Source organism: Chlorocebus sabaeus, chromosome 6, assembly GCF_047675955.1.
Source record: "Chlorocebus sabaeus isolate Y175 chromosome 6, mChlSab1.0.hap1, whole genome shotgun sequence".
NCBI lineage: Eukaryota > Metazoa > Chordata > Mammalia > Primates > Cercopithecidae > Chlorocebus > Chlorocebus sabaeus.
The window spans coordinates 54,051,529-54,069,626 of NC_132909.1; the positions used below are offsets into that span (position 1 = coordinate 54,051,529).

At 56.3% G+C, this 18,098-nt stretch overlaps 2 protein-coding genes across 2 annotated transcripts in view; both read right to left on the bottom strand.

The window, feature by feature from the left end:
• The window catches only part of MARCHF2 (membrane associated ring-CH-type finger 2), a 67,148-nt gene that overhangs the window by 35,237 nt on the left and 13,813 nt on the right, over positions 1-18,098 (bottom strand). The window lies entirely within an intron of this gene.
• On the bottom strand, positions 209-14,463 carry RAB11B (RAB11B, member RAS oncogene family). Its single transcript, XM_007995124.3, has 5 exons — positions 14,295-14,463; positions 4,402-4,597; positions 2,371-2,564; positions 2,097-2,177; positions 209-1,251 (listed from the first exon to the last, which is right to left on the bottom strand). The coding sequence occupies exons 1-5, from the start codon at positions 14,332-14,334 to the stop codon at positions 1,106-1,108; spliced, it is 657 nt and encodes a 218-aa protein (XP_007993315.1). The 5' UTR covers positions 14,335-14,463; the 3' UTR covers positions 209-1,105.

Sequence of the window (18,098 nt, forward strand, 5' to 3'; positions counted from 1 at the left end):
GGGCAGCTTGGCGAGGGCCCACCCAACCGCGCTGGGCCCAGGGGGCTTCCACGCTGCCCTTGGCAGGTGCTGGGGTCCTCTCGCTCCGTGTGGGGTGGGCCAGGGAGAGGGGGGGTCCGGCCTGCATTGGGGAACGTGCAGCGAGAGAGGCTTCGGCCCAGGAGCTGGCGCCTGGCGGAAAGAAAGAAGACAGAGGCGCAGCGGCAGGTTTCTGTACAGGAAGTCAGATTATACATTTCAGTAATGGGCAGGGTGACGGGAACGGGGCAACAGTGCAGGGGCCACAGGGAGAAGAAGAGATCGAGAGCTGGGGTTTGGCGTAAATCTTACAAAGTGTATAAAGAATCTGTGTTTCTCTACATTAACAAAAACCAAAGGCTACAAGAGCGGTTGTATATACAAAACACGGAAATATTGCTTCACTTGCAAACAGGTTCCAGACCAGATGGGGAGACGAGACAGAGGAGGGGGACAGGGAGGGCCGAGAGGGCGGGCGCGCTGCGTGCAGGAGAGGGGAGTAGGGAGAGGAGAGGGGACAGGGGAGGTGGGGACGGGCTTCTCCCTGCATCGATCAACAGGCAGAGGTGAGAGGCCTGTGCGAGCTGCTGTGCGCTGAGGAGCGGGTGGGCGCTAAGAGCCCGGGGGGTCCGCCTGCCCCGGTCCCCACTGCCTGGTTCTTCGGGCTTTGGCCCAGAGCAGGGTTCTGGGTGGGGACGACGGGCTGGCTGGGCCACCCAGCCACAGAGGGAGGGAGGCAATCGCTCCCTGGAGTCGGCCGAGGAAAAGGGGAGAAGGCGGCACCGTCCGCCTATCCTCCTCACCTCTGGCCAGCCCGGTCCATCCTGCCGTCCCCCCCGCAACCCCGCCAAGATGTCGGCGGGGACCCGAGTTTCATGGGTGCAGCAAACCGGGGCTTTTAGCTTTTCCCCGGGCAGGACGGGGGTAGCACTGGCTCCTGTCCTTCCTGGGCCCCGGCCGGGCCGTGCAGAGCTCACTGGGAGGGCTGGAGCGAGCCGGCCACAGAGGGACAGCAGGGAGGGGCCGGAGGACACCGTGGCGGGGGCGGGCAGAGGACGTGCACGCACGCTGGGCGGAGGCGGGGGGGTCACAGGTTCTGGCAGCACTGCAGCTTGTTGGGCTTCTGTCCGTCCGTGGTGGGCGGCACGCTGATGTCCACCACGTTGTTCCCCGGGGACTCGTCGTGGGCAGCGCGGTCTGCAATCTGTTTCTGTGACACGATGCGGTAGATCTCTGCGAAGGGGATACAGGGGGACGTGGGGTGAGCCAGCATGTGCCCTGCCTGCCAAGGGGGACCCCTCCCTGCCGGACTCCAGAACCCCTCTTCAGACCCCCACAGCGCCCCCATCACATCAGGTAACAAGGACAGGGGCTGCACACCCAGTCAGGGCAGGACCCACATCTGGTCACAGCCAGCCCAGGCCGCTGGCTCCCTAAGATCAGAAGGGCCCTCCTCCCTCAGAGGTAAACTCCCAGAAGCCAAAAGGCTCCAGGTGCCTGAGGCTACCCACCTCCCCGAAGCGCCAAGAGTTAAGGCAGGGCCCGTCCCCAGGAACTAGGGCCAGGGGGTCTCTGTGTCCCAGTGCCAGCAAGGGCTAGACCTGGTCTAACTGGTTAACAAGCAAAGGTTAGGCGCACTAGTAGAAAAAAAAAAAATCAAACAAACAGGCCAGGTGCATTGGCTCACGCCTGTAATCCCAGCACTCTGGGAGGCTGAGGCAGGTGGATCACTTGAGCCCAGGAGTTGGAGACCACCAGCCTGGCCAACATGGTGAAATCCCGTCTGTACTGAAAATTATAAAAATGAGCCAAGCCTGTGGCACACACCTGTAATCCCTGCTACTCGGGAGGCTGAGGCAGGAGAATCATTTGAACCTGGGAGGTGGAGGTTGCAGTAAGCTGAGATTGAGCCACTGCACTGCAGCCTGGGCAAAAGAGCAAGACTCCATCCCGCCCCGTCAGAAAAAAAAAAAAAAAGAAAAAAAATCAAAAAACGAACAAAACAAGTGAAGGTTCAGAGGCCGTGTTCCACCCTGCCTGGCTGGTACCCTCCCCACGCCCAGCCGGCCCCCGGCCACCTGTGAGGATGTTCTTGAATGCTTCCTCTACGTTGGTGGAATCCAAGGCTGAGGTCTCAATGAAGGACAAGTTGTTCTTTTCTGGAACAAAGAATACTGCCTAGGTGAGTGGGGAGGTGGGGTGACAGGCTCCCACATGCTCTCAGGGACCCCGCCCACCCACCTGGCCCATCCCACGGCCACTCCTCAGGGAAGGGAGGCCAGGGCTGTGGCCGGGGCTCCAACACTGTGCCTTCCAGACACCTCTCTGATGCCCGCGTCTCCATCCGCTCACCCGCAAAGGCGCGGGCCTCGTCAGTGGGCACGGCCCGCAGATGGCGCAGGTCACTCTTGTTGCCCACCAGCATGATGACAATGTTGCTGTCTGCGTGGTCCCGAAGCTCCTTCAGCCAGCGCTCCACGTTCTCATAGGTCAGGTGCTTGGCGATGTCATACACCAGCAGGGCGCCCACTGCACCTCGATAGTACCTGCGGGATCAGGGGCCCATGAGCCTCTCTGGAGGACGACTGTGGGCAGTGGCGACCTCACAGGATAACAGCACATGTCACGCCCAGGGTGGGTCACCCAGGGCCGAGCCAAGGGGCAGCCATTGTGGCCTCAAGGGAAGGGTGTGTATCTGGAGGCCCCAGCGCTGCTCCCTGGATCCAGCTCTGAAATGTGGGGGCCTGAGGAGGGAGTTTGGGGACTGGAAATAGAAGATACCATGAGGTCATCAAAAAAAGGGAAGGGGCTGGGCGTGGTGGCTCATGCCTGTAATCCCAGCACTTTGGGAGGCTGAGGTGGGTGGATCACTTGAGGCTGGGAGTTTCAGACCAGCCTGGGCAACATGGCGAAACCCTGTCTCTACTAGAAAAATACAAAAATTAGATGGGTGTGGTGGCATGTGCCCTAAGCCCACTGAGGAGACAGACATCCACTCTCAGCACTTTGGGAGGCTGAGGTGGGAGGATCGCTTGAACCCAGGAGTTCAAGGCTGCAGTGAGCTATGATCACACCACTGCACGCCAACCTGGGCAACAGAGCGAGACTTTGTCTTTAAAAATAAATAAATAGGCCGGGCGCGGTGGCTCAAGAGGTCAGGAGTTCAAGACCAGGCTGGCCAAGATGGTGAAACCCCATCTCTACTAAAAATACAAAAATTAGCCGGATGTGGTGGCAGGCACCTGTAATCCCAGCTACTTGGGAGGCTGAGGCAGGAGCATCACTTGAACCCCGGGGGGCGGAGGTTGCAGTGAGCCGAGATCGTGACACTGCACTCCAGCCTGGGCGACAGAGTGAGATTCTATCTCAAAAAAATAAAATCAATCTATAAATAAAATAAGATAAGCCAGGCATGCTGGCACACACCTGTAGCCCCAGCTACTCAGGTGGCTGAGGCAAGAGAATCGCTTGAGCCTGGCAGGTCGAGGGGCAGTGAGCTGCAATTGTGGCACTGTACTCCAGCCTGGGTGACAGAGCAAGACCCTGTCTGTCTCCAAAAAAGAGGTGGCAACAGCCAGGCATGGTGGCTCACACCTGTAATCCCAGCACTTTGGGAGGCTGAGGCGGGCGGATCACCTGAGGTCAGGAGTTTGAGACCAGCTTGACCAATATGGAGAAACCCTGTCTCTACTAAAAATACAAAATTAGCCTGGTGCAGTGGCATGTGCCTATAATCCCAGCTACTCAAGAGGCTGAGGCAGGAGAATCGCTTGAACCCAGGAGGCGGAGATCGCACCATCGCACTCCAGCCTGGGCAACAAGAGTGAAACTCCATCTCAAAAAAAAAAAAAAAACCGGAGGTGACAGACCAGATGCACCTGAGGGATGAAGGCGATGGGAGGGAGGGAGCCCAGAGGATCTAAACACGATGGTGGTAGGAATGACCGGGGGCTTGGGAGGGGTCCAGAAAAAGGCAGCTGAGTGGGTCCTGATGGCTGGGAAGCCTTTGCAGGGCAGGAGGGCCAGGCCTGGGTGGGAGGATAGGAGGGGTGTGGGCCCCAGTGAGAAGGGGAGCTGAGGGAGGAGGAAGGCTGGGAAGCTGGCTGGGCAGGGGCAGCAGCAAGGCGGAGTGGCCTGAGCCAGGTCCTCACTGCACTTGGTACCCAGAGAACCCAGAGATACCCTGGCGTGGCCAAGGCTGGACGCTCGTCTGCCTGAGGGCCCCACGGCGCACGGCTAAGGTGTTCTTCCAGCCTCACTCCCTGCTCTTGGGAGCACGCTCTCCCCTTCTCCTGCCCAACTCCTACACATCCTTCCAAGCCCACGCGCCGCATGCCCACGCCCCCGAATCTCAGCGTCCCTGCCCAGGCTGCCGACACGCACGCGGAGGTGATGGCGCGGTAGCGCTCCTGGCCGGCGGTGTCCCAGATCTGCGCCTTGATGGTCTTGCCGTCCACCTGGATGCTGCGGGTGGCGAACTCCACGCCGATGGTGCTCTTGCTCTCCAGGTTGAACTCGTTGCGGGTGAAGCGCGACAGCAGGTTGCTCTTGCCCACGCCCGAGTCCCCGATGAGCACCACTGGGCGGGGAGGCGAGGTTCTGTGAGTCCCCATGCTCCACCCACGACCGCCCCCACAACCTTCCTGCCGGTTCCCGGGTGCTGCACCACCGCAGCTGCCAACGGTGTGGAGGAGTCGGAGATGCCTGGAGCCCGGAGCCTGCAGGCACCGTGCTAAGTGGTGCAGAAGTGAAGGGAGGCTCCTGCCTTCCAGAAACAGCCACTGCGGATAGCACAACACCCGCCTGTCTCTGGTCCTCTTTCCCAGCTGGGGCACGGGGACCCAGGCAGCCAGGTAGGCAGAGCAGCTCGAGATCCACCAACCCTGAGTCTCCACCTGCAGCTTGGTGGCTGGGCGGCCAGACAGCTTTAGAGGGCTCCTGAGCGGGGTGACCTTGGGCAAATCACTTCATCTCTGGATTTTTCCCAATGTGTGAACGGGGAGGCAGTCACAGGAGGAGGAAGTAAGAGCAGGCATGGCCAGGCATGGTGGCTCCGCCTGTAATCCCAGTGCTTTGAGAGGCCGAGGTGGGTGGATCACTTGAGGTCAGGAGTTCGAGACCAGCCTGGCCAACATGGTGAAATGCACCTCTATAAAAAATACAAAAATTAGCCGGGCACAGTGGCTCACGCCTGTAATCCTAGCACTTTGAAAGGCCGAGGCGGGCGGATCACGAGGTCAGGAGATCAAAACCATCCTGGCTAACATGGTGAAATCTCGTCTCTACTAAAAATACAATAAAATTAGCTGGGCATAGTAGCAGGCGCCTGTAGTCCCAACTACTTGGGAGGCTGAGGCAGGAGAATGGGGTGAGCCAAGATCATGTCACTGCACTCCAGCCTGGGTGACAGAGCGAGACTCCATCTCAAAAAAAAGAAAATTAGCTGGGCATGGTGGCTACTGTAGCCCCAGTTACTCAGGAGGCTGAGGCAGGAGACTGGCTTTAGCCCTGGAGGTGGAGGGTGCAGTGAGCCGAGATCGCATCAGTGCGCTCCAGCCTGGGCAACAGAGATTCTGTCTCCCTCCACAAAAAGAGCAGGCATTGCACAGGAAGGGACATGAGTGGGCAGCTGTCACGGTTGTTGTGGTTTCTGGTCAGGGCATGGGAAGGGTCACTGCTCCAGGTATGTAAGTGACAGGACATGAGGAGCTACCCCCACCTCAACTCCCACCTCTCCTGGTGCAGCAAACCCATATCGAGCTTCGGCACAGAGGGCTGAGTGGGGAACAGGAATGTGACCTGAGGACGCAGCCTGGAGGAAAGAGCCTGCAGCCACCTCCCACCACCCCCCTCCCCAGGGTCAGGTCCCCTGCTGAGCTGCAGGGAGCTCCAGCCAAGGCCAAGTCCTCATTCAAGGGGCAGTCTGCGTGGCAGTCCACGCAGGTGCACAGCTCCTCACAAGGCTCCAACACAGGTATGCATTGTCCCAGGAGGTGAGTGCGCAGCAGAGCAGCTTGGCGAGATGCAAACCCTGGCCCAGAAAGGAGTCAGTGCAGCATGGACAGGAGGGAGGTGAGGGTTTGTGGGCACCACCACCCAGGGACGGGGGGCCTGAGCCCAGTCGACACGGGGTGTGCAGCAGGCCCGTCTCATGCTGGCCAAGGGGCATCAGGAACGTGAGCAGGTGCCGGTTGGTCAGGCCAGGGGTGAGCCGCCCTGTAAAGCGTTTCCTGTCCCAGCCATGGAAGCACTGTCCCTACGGGCCCAGCCGCCCCAGGCTCTGGGGTGGGGCCTGGGTGGTCTGTCCCCAGACCAGAACATTCCATGCGGGGGAGATCAGTGTGTGTGCGTGCACTTGAATACAGCCAACCAGACGCCCCAGCCAGAAGCCCCGGGGACCCCCAAACGTGGGCCTTGGGCCCTGGCACCTGAGGGTGGGTTGACTCAGTGGCTTGGTCACCCCCGATCCCAAGCAGTTGGGGGGCATCCACTGAGGATGAGACTTCCCTGTCCGGGCAGAGATGGGCATGGCTGCTCCTCCTGAGTTCGGGGAGGTGCAGGCAGCCAGGCTGAGTCCTGGTTGACACAGAGGTCCACCGGCCCCACCCGGAACCCCTGCCACATTGAGGGAGCAGGCCCTGGAGCTCACCAGGCAGCCCTCCTCTGCCCTTCCCCTGGCCACACTGTGGGGCTGTACCTACATGCTTGGAATTCTCTCCGTAGAAAACATTCTCTCCTGACCCCACTGCCTGCCCCGGGCACTGCCCGATTCTCTCGTCTCCGGACTCCAAACCCGCTGGAAAGTATCGTCTACACTCACTCATTCCACCTCCTGTCCCCCAGTCCTGGAACTCAAACCAAGCATGCTTTCACCCCCACAGTGAGAGTCAGCCTCAGCCACCCCCACTCCCCCGGGCCCATGCAGCAGGCACTCAGCAAGCTCTCCCTCCTTCCCTGCCTTCAGGGGCTCCACACCCCGACTCCCCTCCTCACAGTCACTCCCACTCAGTCTCCCACTCCACTTTCGAACCTCAGGGAGCCTCAGGACAGGCATCTCTGTCCTCACCCAGTCCCCAGGTGACCCCATCCAGGCTCATGGCTGTAAACACCAGCCATGGGCTGGTAACTCCTATATTACCTCTCTCCCTACAAGCCCAGACTGGTGTGCCCATTGTCTCCTTCCTGTCTCCTCTGGGGCCCCAGTCCCCTCATACCCAGTAGAGCAAAGCCAAGCTCCCACTCACTCCCTAAGCCTGCTCACCCACCCCTCACCTACCCTCCTTATCTTGGTTAACTGGGACTTGGTCCTACTAGGCACTCATGCCAAAACCTGGAGTCATTCTCGACTCCTTCCTTGCTCTCGGGTCTCAGAGTCAATCCTTCAGCACATCCAAAACAGATCCAAGAGAAGGGAGGATGAGGGGTGCATCCCACCATGTCTCCCTGGGCGATTCCATTCCAGACTCTCAGACCCTGGAAGGTATTGTCTGTGGGGTCCCTGCGTTCACCCTCATCACCAACCAAAAGGCTGGCCTCCTGCAGCAGCCACCACAGGGCGCCCATGAGTGCTGAGCTGGGGCACCTCTCTCCCTCCTCTGCAAACAACCCTCCGTGGCTCCCACCTCCCGCAGGGGAAAAGCACCAGTGCTCCCCACTGCCCATAGGCCCTCCCCTCCTCCCTCTCGCCCCCTGGTTCACTCTGCTGCAGCCACACAGGCCTCCATGCTGTTTCCCCCACACACCAGGTGCGATCCTGCCTTGGGGCCTTTGCACGGGCTGCTCTTTCTGCCAGAAACGCTCTTCTCCAGGCACCAACCTGGCTCCCTCCCTTATCCCCTTTGTGTGACCCCTTAAATGCCACTTGGCCAAGAAGGCCCTCCCTGCTATGCTAGTAAAACCCTACTCTCTGAGTTACCCTTTTCCCTGGCCCAGCTCTTCCTCCATCACTCTTGCCACTCTCTCACCTGTCAGGTGGCATTTGTTTTTTGCCAGTCTGCCCCAAGAGCAGGAATCAGGTCCTGGCACAGTGCCTGGCACACAATAAACACCCAAGAAAATGTCTGTCAAATGGCCGGGTGCGGTGGCTCACGCCCGTAATCCCAGCACTTTGGGAGGCCGAGGCGGGGGGATCACGAGGTCAGGAGCTTGAGACCATCCTGGCTAATACGGTGAAACTCCGTCTCTACTGAAAAATACAAAAAATTAGCCGGGCGAGGTGGTGGGCGCCTGTAGTCCCAGCTACTCGGGAGGCTGAGGCAGGAGAATGGCGTGAACCCAGGAGGCGGAGCTTGCAGTGAGCTGAGATCGCACCACTGCACTCCAGCCTGGGCGACAGAGCAAAGACTCCGTCTCAAACAAAAAAAGAAAGAAAAAAAAGAAAAAGGAAATGTCTGTCAAATGAACAAACAAACCACCAAAGAGGCTGGCTGAACCTCCTGGGCCCACCCCCTGCCCCATACTTGGAGGATGCCAGGTCACCACCCTTGGGCCACAGGTGAGGAGGGCAGGATCAGGCAGCCCCCTACAATCCCACCTGGTACCCTCTCTGGTTGGCTGCTTGGAAGGCAAGAATAAAAAGAACACGAAGAATATTTGATGAGCCTGTGCTAACAAAGCTCTTGGTGTGCATTACTTCACAGAAGCCTCATGTAGCCCACTTTTACAGATGAGGAAACTGAGGCTCAGATGGGGAATGGGGTGTGGGGCAGAGCAGGATCCTGAAGCCATGCATGTTTGTGGGCTCGCCCCCACCTCCCAACGGTGTCCCCCAAGGGTCTTGTCTGGAGCCACCGCCTGGGAAGTGAGCCAGGCAGGATTTGAACCCAGGTCTTCCGCATCCACAGTCCAAGTTCTTCCTTCCCAACTTACTGCCACACTCGCTGTCCCACCCCAAACCCCAACACGTGGCTCGGGAGTCATGATTCTGCCTTACGAGGTGGGCATTGAGGCTCTGGGCACCCCAGCTCCTACTGCGTGGGGCAGCCTGTCCACTTGGGGCAGCCGGCAAACTCCTACTCATCCTTCAAGACCCCTTGGTTCAGACCTCTCTTCTCCCCAAAGACTGCTGCTTGGACTGGCCTGCAAGACCTAAGACAACAGGGCCAGCATTCTCTCACGTCTCCGTGGGTGCCCAGCACAGGGCTACCAAGTGGACTTCAGAGAAAGATGGAAAGATGGCCGGGTACAGTGGCTCACACCTGTAATCACAGCACTTGGGGAGGCCGAGGCAGGCGGATCATTTGAGGTCAGGAGTTCAAGACCAACCTGACTAACATAGTAAAACTCCATCTCTATGAAAAATACAAAAATTAGCCGGGTGTGGTGGTGAGCATCTCTAGTCCCAGCTACTTGGGAGGCTGAGGCAGGAGAATCATTTGAACCTGGGAGGCGGAGGTTGCAGTGAGCCAGGATCGTGCCACTGCACTCCAACCTGGGCAACAACAGCGAGACTCCATCTCAAAAAAAAAAAAACAAAGAGAAAGACGGCAAGAGGTGGAGTGAATGTGAGTATGTGGTCCAAGGCCTCCGGACCAAACCAGTAGGGATGAGAATGGGCTCCCAGGCCACCGGGGACCAGGCTGGACTCACTGTGAGGACCCCTATCCACACCACCAATCTTAACCTCCTTTCCACGGCAGCTCTGCTCAGTTCTCACGTCCTCAGGAAACAAGATAGGAAACTCGGGCCCTGCCTGGGTATTCCCCTGACACTCTCACTTCCTTCCCAGCCTTGCCCCAGCTGTACCGCCTTGGGGGCTCCTCAGCCTCATCAGTTTTTTGTTTGTTTGTTTGTTTTTTGTTTTTTTGAGACGGAATCTCCCTTACCCAGGCTGCAGTGCACTGACGCGATCTCAGCTCACTGTAATCTCTGCCTCCCAGGTACAAGTGATTCTCTTGCCTCAGCCTCCTGAGTAGTTGGGATTACAGGCGTGCACCACCATGCCCGGCTAATTTTTGTATTTTTAGTAGAGATGGGGTTTTGCCATGTTGGCCAGGCTGGTCTTGAACTACTGGACCTCAAGTGATCTGCCCACCTCGGCCTCCCAAAGTGCTGGGATTCCAGGGGTGAGCCACGGCACCCGGTCCCATCAGTTTTGCCCCGGGCTGCCAACACTCAAGCACCTTGGCCAGGCTGGGTCCCCAGTGCTTTGCATGCCTCAGCTGACCACATTCTCAGGGCTGCCCCAGGGACAGATGTAAATATTATCATTCTCCCTGAACAGCTGGGAACACTCAATCTGGGGTGACCGAGTCAGAGCAAAGGCCAAACGGCCACTGAACAGGTAAATGGCAGGCCAGGTACAGTGGCTCATGCCTGTAATCCCAGCACTTTGGGAGGCCGAGGCAGGTGGATCACTTGAGCTCAGGAGTTCGAGACCAGCCTGACCAACATGGCGAAACCCCGTCTCTACTAAAAATACAAAAATCAGCCCAGCATGGTGGCGGGCACCTGTAGTCTCAGCTACTCGGGAGGCTGAGGCAGGAGAATCGTTTGAGCCAGGGAGGCGGAGGTTGCAGTGAGCTGAGACTAAGCCACTGCATTCCAGCCTGGACGACAAAACAGGTGAATGGCAGAGAGGCTGAGCTGCCCAGCCAGTCCCTGGCACTGGGTGCCCGATGCAGAGGTGGCTAGTGGGGCAGCGGTGGGGCTGGTCCAGGATGCAGGCTGGGAATGAACATGTCATTGTCTAGGACACAAGGAATCTGTTGTCTTGGGGAAATAAAGAGCCCTTGAGGACACAGCTCCCAGCATTTCCACAGAAGTTGGTCGCTTCCCTGGCTGGGAAGCGACCCCCCTACCCCAGACATGCCACTTGGCTGACAGAACAGGCAAGCCCAGTTGGCAAAAACAAAGAGTTGGCACCTCTGAGAAGTGCTGGGTGCCCTGGCCTGCCCCGTAACAGTGTGGTGGCCCTGGGGGCCCAGACCCTAGTGCTCAGGCAGATGGAGAGGCCCTTCAGGGGAATGGGCCCCAATTCCAGGCAGAGCCTCGTGGAGCCAAGCAGCACTCCACTCCTCCCCTGAAAGCCGGTACGAAGCATCCGAGGCCCCAGAGACCGGCACTGGGGGCCACTCTTGTCTCAGCTCTTCTCTGGGGAGGTGTCCAGAGCTACGGCACTGGAGGGGTCCCTATTCTAAACGGGGAAAATGGTATGCTTGGGTCCCCAAACAGCAACCAGAACAGCAGGCCTACTGTGGGGGTCTGCCTAGGCTTGAGGGCTGGGAGCTGCCTCTGGAGCCTCAGCAGAGAAAGGGAAGCACCAGGCAAGCCCATTCCCTGGGGACAGGAGCCACCTTGTCCTTGGGCAGGGGAGGGGTGGACAAGACCCAAAGGACAGGGCCTGGGGAAGCTGCGGCCCGTTTCCCCCACGACCCATGTCCTCTAGGGCCTCTAGGGTAGGGGAAGGGCTCAGAGAGGGCCTCAGTGGCCCTTGGGGACACAGCTACACCCATGGTGGACCCCACAGCCCCGAGTCCATCAGAAAAGAAATCAGGGATCCTGCGGCAATTAGTGGCAGGCTATGAAAATGGCCCATGGCTAAAGGAGAAAATGTCAGGAGGATAAATGTGAGGCTCTATAATTAGGTACAAATCAACAGTCGCTCCTGGGGGAAGGAAAGAACATTCACAGAGGAAAACAAACAGCACCCAGGGCATCACCCGGGGGATCTGCTGGCCTCGGCCGCTGAGGTCAAGGGAGCCAGTGCGTGATGCGGCCACCAAAAAAAAAAAAAAAAAAAAAAAAGGCAGAGGCCAGGTGTGGTGGCTCATGCCTGTAATCCCAGCACTTTGGGAGGCCGAGACAGGTGGATCACCTGAGATCAGGAGTTGAAGACCAGCCTGGCCAACATGGTGAAACCCCGTCTCTACTAAGAATACAAAAATTAGCCAGGCATGGTGGTGGGTGCCTGTAATCCCAGCTACTCAGGGGGCTGAGGCAGGAGAATTGTTTGAACCCGGGAGGCGGAGGTGGCAGTGAGCCAAGATTGCGCCACTGCACTCCAGCCTGGGTGACTAGAGTGAAATTCTGTCTCAAAAAAAAAAAAAAAAAAAAAAAAAAAGAAACAGAAAAAGAAAGACAAATATTGAAAAAGAATAGAGGAGGTCTTCTGATGAGGCACAGCTGTGAAGGTGAGCCGGCAGATGACCAGTTTGGGAAACGCTGACCTTGTGGGTTAGATTTTTGCTACCAACTGGCTTGAGAAGGTCAGCAGGGCACCTGCTTAGACTCAGTAAAAGGAGGCCAGTGTGGGGAGGGCAGCAGGGCAGGCCCCCCCACCCCCACACTGCCCGCCCGCCTGCCAAATGCCAGCTGCCACAGGAGCTAGATCAGTGTTTCCAGGAAGCAGTCTCTGCAGACGGGTCCCGGGACCACACAGCCTCTCCGTTGCTCCTGACCCAGTAACTGTTCTGCTGGGAATGTACTTCAAGGAAATAACCCAAAGGGCAAAATCATGACTTGGGCAAACACTCGGAGCTGGGGTCATTTAAAACAGCAAAAGGGTGAAAATAACAAGCAGGGGATAACCACAGAAACCTGGACAGGGCACGTGGGGAGCAACACTCCCTGCCCTGGCAGTGCCACATCTGGGTGGGTGCCCAGCCAGGACCTGAGAGCAGCTGCCTCAGGAAGGGCTGAGTGGAGATGGCACCCGCCCAGCAGAACCCAAAGTTTGGTCCCCCTGTCTCCAGATGGCCCCTTAGAATCCCAGTCCCCAAAACCCTTCCAAAGCTTCCTCCTGCCATGAGGGCGAGACCTTGGGCCTGGCACCTGCCGACCACAGAGCCTCACCCACCACTGACATTATCAACCTGTGTGCAGTTGCCAGAGCCCTCAGTGCCGCAGGACGACTTCAGGCCCTTGCAGAGGCACTTCCTCTCCCTCTCCACGGAAGGCTTTCGCCTCACGGACAGCTCAGGTGGGGAGACCTCTGCCCATTCCCCACAACCACAAGACGCTAGATGAGACCAGATGCAAGGCCCGGCTAGGCCTGGTGCAAGTCACAGAGCACGCTCGGAGGAACAGCTCAGCGAGGTGAGGATACCAACAACTGATGGGGGATGCAAGCCCTTAGAGAGCAGGCTGCAGGGTGAAGGCACCTTGGATCCAGGGGTTAAAACCCTCAAGGGCAGCCATTGTCAGCCAGGGAGCCCAGCAACCAGGGCAGACGACTAGGCCAAAGTCTAGCTGGGCATAGAAGGCTCAGCTGAGAAACAAGGGACTCCAGCTTCTTCCAGTAGACCGGGCAATGGCTGCCTGATCTGACTAGGCTTTATTTGATGTTCCTAGAGCCCCCTCAGTCTCTCGGGTGGGGAAGACCCTCCAGCAGGCTGGCTGGGGCCCCGGCCATTAGTGCACACGTTGGAAGAAGGTGGTCTAACAACCCCAAGTCCCAGATGCTGGGCCACAAGCCCCTTAAGACAGCTTCCTAAGTGGTAAAGCCCACAGGTGGCCTACGCTCAATCGGGCTCCAACACTTTATAAACTGTGTCTTTGTCACTCTTCAGTTTCCCAATGTGTAAAAAGAGAGGCTGGTTAATATCAACCTCAAAGGGCTGCAGTGAGGATTTAAGTTAGTTCATTTGCGTAAAGTGCTCAGAAAAGTGCAGGTACTGGCTTAGCGCTGTTGAGAGTGCTAAGTGAAGAGATGGAATTCTTGCTGCACACACGGGTACCTTTCCACTCAATCCCAGCTCTGCACCCCAATCCAAGACTCCCACCACCACACACCTCACCCCCAGGCCCTCATCTCGGCCCAGCCCCCATTGTCTGCCCCGCCTATCCCGGGCCCCACCCCCAAACACGCTGCCCCAATCAGGACTGGCCTCGTGGAGCCCCGCCCCCATTTACCAGGCCCAACCCACCTATTGGTCTCGCCCATCAGCCTTAGCCCGCCTCTAAAACCCCGCCCCCATTCCGAACCACGCTTTCAGCCCAGCCCGGCCCGCCAAATCTTGGGAAGGCTCCACCCCCTCCGGAGGCCCCGCCCTAACGGCCTCTCCCACCGCTCCGGGCCCCACCCCCGCTAGGCCCCAGCCCCGCCCCAGCGCATCCTGGGTGCCCCAGGTCTCTCCGGGCCTCTGGCTCCGCATGGCCGCGAATCCTAGCTCGAAGCTGATGGAGCCCGGTCGGCCCCGGCCTTCCCGACTGCCTGACCCGCCGGGCCCCAAGCCCCGGGCTCCGGACTGGGCCCAGCGGCCTAAAGCGCGGCCTTGGCCCGTCTGCCCGCCGCCTCGCCGCAACGCCCTCGCCCGTCTGTGCCCCACCGGCCGCACCTTTGAATAGGTAGTCGTACTCGTCGTCCCGGGTCCCCATTGTCCTGGCGCTTCCGGCGGGATCGGCGACTCCGCAGCCCCACCACAAACACCCGACGGGGGCGGAGCCGGCGCCGCGCAGAACGGCCGTTGAATGGCCTATCAGCGTCGGGTGGAGTAGCGACTGGCACCTAGCGGAGCCAATCAGAGATGGAAGTAGTGCTCTGAGGGTGGGCGCCGCTTGGTATCCACCCTCCTCGCCCTAGGTGTCCTGGAGAAAGGCGGAAGGAATGCGGACCTTTTTGAAGTGACGGTCGCGACAGCCTGTTAGAGGCGAGCTTGAGAGGGCGGGGCGGAAGGCTGCAGGAATGAAGTGGAATGACAGACCAACTAACCAATGAGAGGCTGGATTGAGAACCTAGCCGACTATCAGAGGACCTGTCCGGGAAGGGAAATGGGGGTACGTCCAGGTGATGCTAAGATGCTTAACGTCCCGATGACGTCATAGGTCAGCGCGCGCTGCCCTGGCTTCGCCTCCCCAATCCCATAAATGATCATTTCCGGGGACCTGAGCGCTGGGTCCCCTTTCTCGGTTGTAGTTTCCGTCTCTATTTTGGGACTCAGTGGGTTATCCTTCTATGCCTCAGTTTCCTCGTCTGTAAACTGAAGAAACCCACCTCATGGAATCTTTTGAAAATAGCCAGATCAGCTGGACGCGGTGGCTCACGCCTGTAATCCCAGGACTTTGGGAGGCCGAGGCGGGCAGATCACTAAGTCAGGAGTTCGAGACCAGCCTGATAAGTATGGTGAAACCCTGTCTCTACTAAAAATACAAAAAGTAGCCGAGCGTGGTGGCTTGCACCAAGAGTGAATCAACCGTCCACTTTCTGCTTTTCTTTGTTTAATAAATACTTATAAATCCTTATTGGGCACCAATGCTCTCCAACAGGACCTCCTACCCCTACCCCTCTTTATCCAATATTTTACCACATAGGTAAAATATAGGTAATATAGAAAATAAGACACATACTGCCATATTGTCAGGTAGTGATAGGATTTATCACTACCCGACAATACAATATGTGTTTGTTTTATTTTATGTATTTAGGGTGTACAGCGTGCTGTTTTGATATACATGTACCCAGTAAAATAATTATGACAGTTTTTTTGTTTTGTTTTGTTTTTTGAGAAGGAGTTTTGCTTTTGTTCCCCAGGCTGAAGTGCAATGGTGAGATCTCGGCTCACTGCAGCCTCCACCTCCTGGGTTCAAGCGATTCTCATGCCTCAGCCTCCCGATTAGCTGGGATTACAGGCATGCGCTACCGTGCCTGGCGAATTTTTTTGTATTTTTATTAAGACGGGGTTTCTCCATGTTGGTCAGGCTGATTTCGAACTCCCGACCTCAGGTGATTCGCCCACCTTGGCCTCCCAAAGTGCTGGGATTACAGGTGTGAGCCACCACGCCCAGCCAATTATGACAGTTAAGCAATTAACCTATCCATTGCCTTCCATAATTAACTGTGTGTGTAGTGAGAGTATCTACAATCTACTTTCTTGGCAAATTTTCAATATACAATGCAATATTACTAACACAACGTATACATTACTTTTTGTTTGTTTGCTTTGGCTGGCTGCGGGGGCTCATGCCTGTAAACATGTCCTTTGAGGAGGATGAGGTGGGAGGATCACTTGAGGCCAGGAGCTAAAGACCAACCTGGGCAATGTGTCAAAACCCAGTCTCTAGAAAAAAAAAAAAAAAAAAGGAAAAAAAAGAAAAGAACAACAACAAAAAAAATTAGCCAGGTGTGGTGCTTCATGGCAGGGTCCTAGATACTTGGGAGGCCAAGGCGGGAGGATCATTCGAGCCTGGGATGTTGAGGCTGCAGTGAGCCATGAGCAGCCCACTGCACTCCAGCTTGGCAACAGAGCAAGACCCTGTCTCAAAAATTTTTTTAAAAAGCCTTGCTTTCCTGAACCATTGATCTGCTGTTTTTTTTCCTCTGTCAACAACATATCAGCCTCATGACGTCAGGGACTCTGTCTGTCCCCATCATTGCGGTAAATTCCCCAGTGCTGAATAAATGTTTATTTATTCAGTGGTAAATAAGCCTAGAGCCAGTGTACTAGAGTTATTAGAGCAGACACTATTAGGGCTTCTTGAATCTCATTCCCAGGGTGTTCACTGGGCATCTGTCAAAAAAACATTACGGCCAGGCATGGTGGCTCACGCCTATAATCCCAGCACGTTGGGAGGCTGAGGCGGGCAGATCACTTGAGGTCAGGAGTTTAAGACCAGCCTGGCCAACATGGTGAAACCTCATCTCTCCCATCTCTACTGAAAATACAAAAACGTAGCTTGGCGTGGTGGCGGGCGCCTGTAGTCCCAGCTACTTGGGAGGCTAAGGCAGGAGAATGGTGTGAACCCGGGAGACGAAGCTTGCAGTGAGCCGAGATTGTGCCACTGCACTCCAACCTGGGCAGCAGAACGAGACTCCGTCTCAAAAAAAAGAAAAAAAAAAAGATCTTAATTGATTTTATTTGCAATTCTACCATCGGGCAACACTTCATTTAACAAAATGAAAATAGTTTTCCCATGAGCTGAGCGGGTAGGTTGGTTTTACAGGCAGAAAAAGGGCCAAGGAAAGCAGAAACAGAAAATAAAACGTGGAGGCTGGGCATGGTGGCTCATGCCTGTAATCCCATCACTTTGGGAGGCCAAGGCAAGCAGATCACCTGAGGTCAGGAGTTCGAGACCAGCTTGACCAACATATGAAAGCCTGTCTCTACTAAAAATACAAAAACATTAGCCAGGCATGGTGGCGGATGCCTGTAATCCCAGCTACTCAGGAGGTTGAGGCAGGAGAATCGCTTGAACCAGGGAGGTGGAGGTTGCAGTGAGCCAAGATCACGCCATTGCACTCCAGCCTGGGCAAGAATTGCAAAACTCAAACTAAAAAAACAAAAAAAAAGAAGAAAAGAAAAGAAAATGTGGATTGGTCATTTTAAACTTTCCTCTTTTTTTTTGGAATCTGAGTTTTGCTCTGTCACCCAGGCTGGAGTGCAGTGGTGCAATCATAGCTCACAGCAACCTCAACTTCATGGGATCAAGCAATCTTCCCACCTCAGCCTCCTGAGGAGCTAGGATCACAGGTGTGTGCCACTATGCCCAGTTATTTTTATTTTTTATTTTTTCAGAGACAGGGTCTTGCCATGTTGCCCAGGCTGGATTTGAACTCCTGAACTCAATCAAGCAAGCCTCCTGCCTTGCCCTCCCAAAGTTCTGGGATTACTGGCATGAGCCACCACCATACTCAGCCCAAAGTTACTTTTCTTGTAAAGGTTAAAGCAGAGAGGACGTCCTTATGCTGGCTAAAACTGACCTGGTGGGAGATTTGCCTATCCTATCTCTTTCTCTCTAGTGATTTTGTAGAAGGTCAGATAAACAACTTAGTTTCGTTTTGGTCGCGTAGGACTTCAGCATGAGTGACTCGATTTTGGTTTAGTTTGTTGGGCCTGGTGCAGGAAGTCAGTCCAAAACAATAGCTTCCTGTAAGTTTCGTATAACACATGCTGTGTCCAGAATTGGTAGGTTATTGGTATCGCTGACTTCAAGAATAAAGCCACGGACCCTCACGGTGAGTGTTACAGTTTGTTGTTTGTTTGTTTGTTTTAAAGATGGAGTTTGTTGTTTGTTTGTTTGTTTTAAAGATGGAGTCTTGCTCTGTCGCCCAGGTTGGAGTGTGGTGGCACAATCTCTGCTCACTGCAAGCTCCGCCTCCTGGGTTCACACTATTCTCCTGCCCAGGTAGCTGGGACTACAGGCGC

What these genes read in the sequence shown, in the direction of transcription:
- RAB11B (XM_007995124.3), bottom strand. Translation starts at nt 14,334, where the DNA reads ATGGGGACCCGGGACGACGAGTACGACTACCTATTCAAAG. An exon ending in GTACGACTACCTATTCAAAG is followed by an intron (nt 4,598 to 14,294) that starts GTGCGGCCGGTG and finishes CTCCCCGCCCAG; the next exon opens with TGGTGCTCATCGGGGACTCG. An exon ending in CGAGGCCCGCGCCTTTGCGG is followed by an intron (nt 2,178 to 2,370) that starts GTGAGCGGATGG and finishes TCTTTGTTCCAG; the next exon opens with AAAAGAACAACTTGTCCTTC.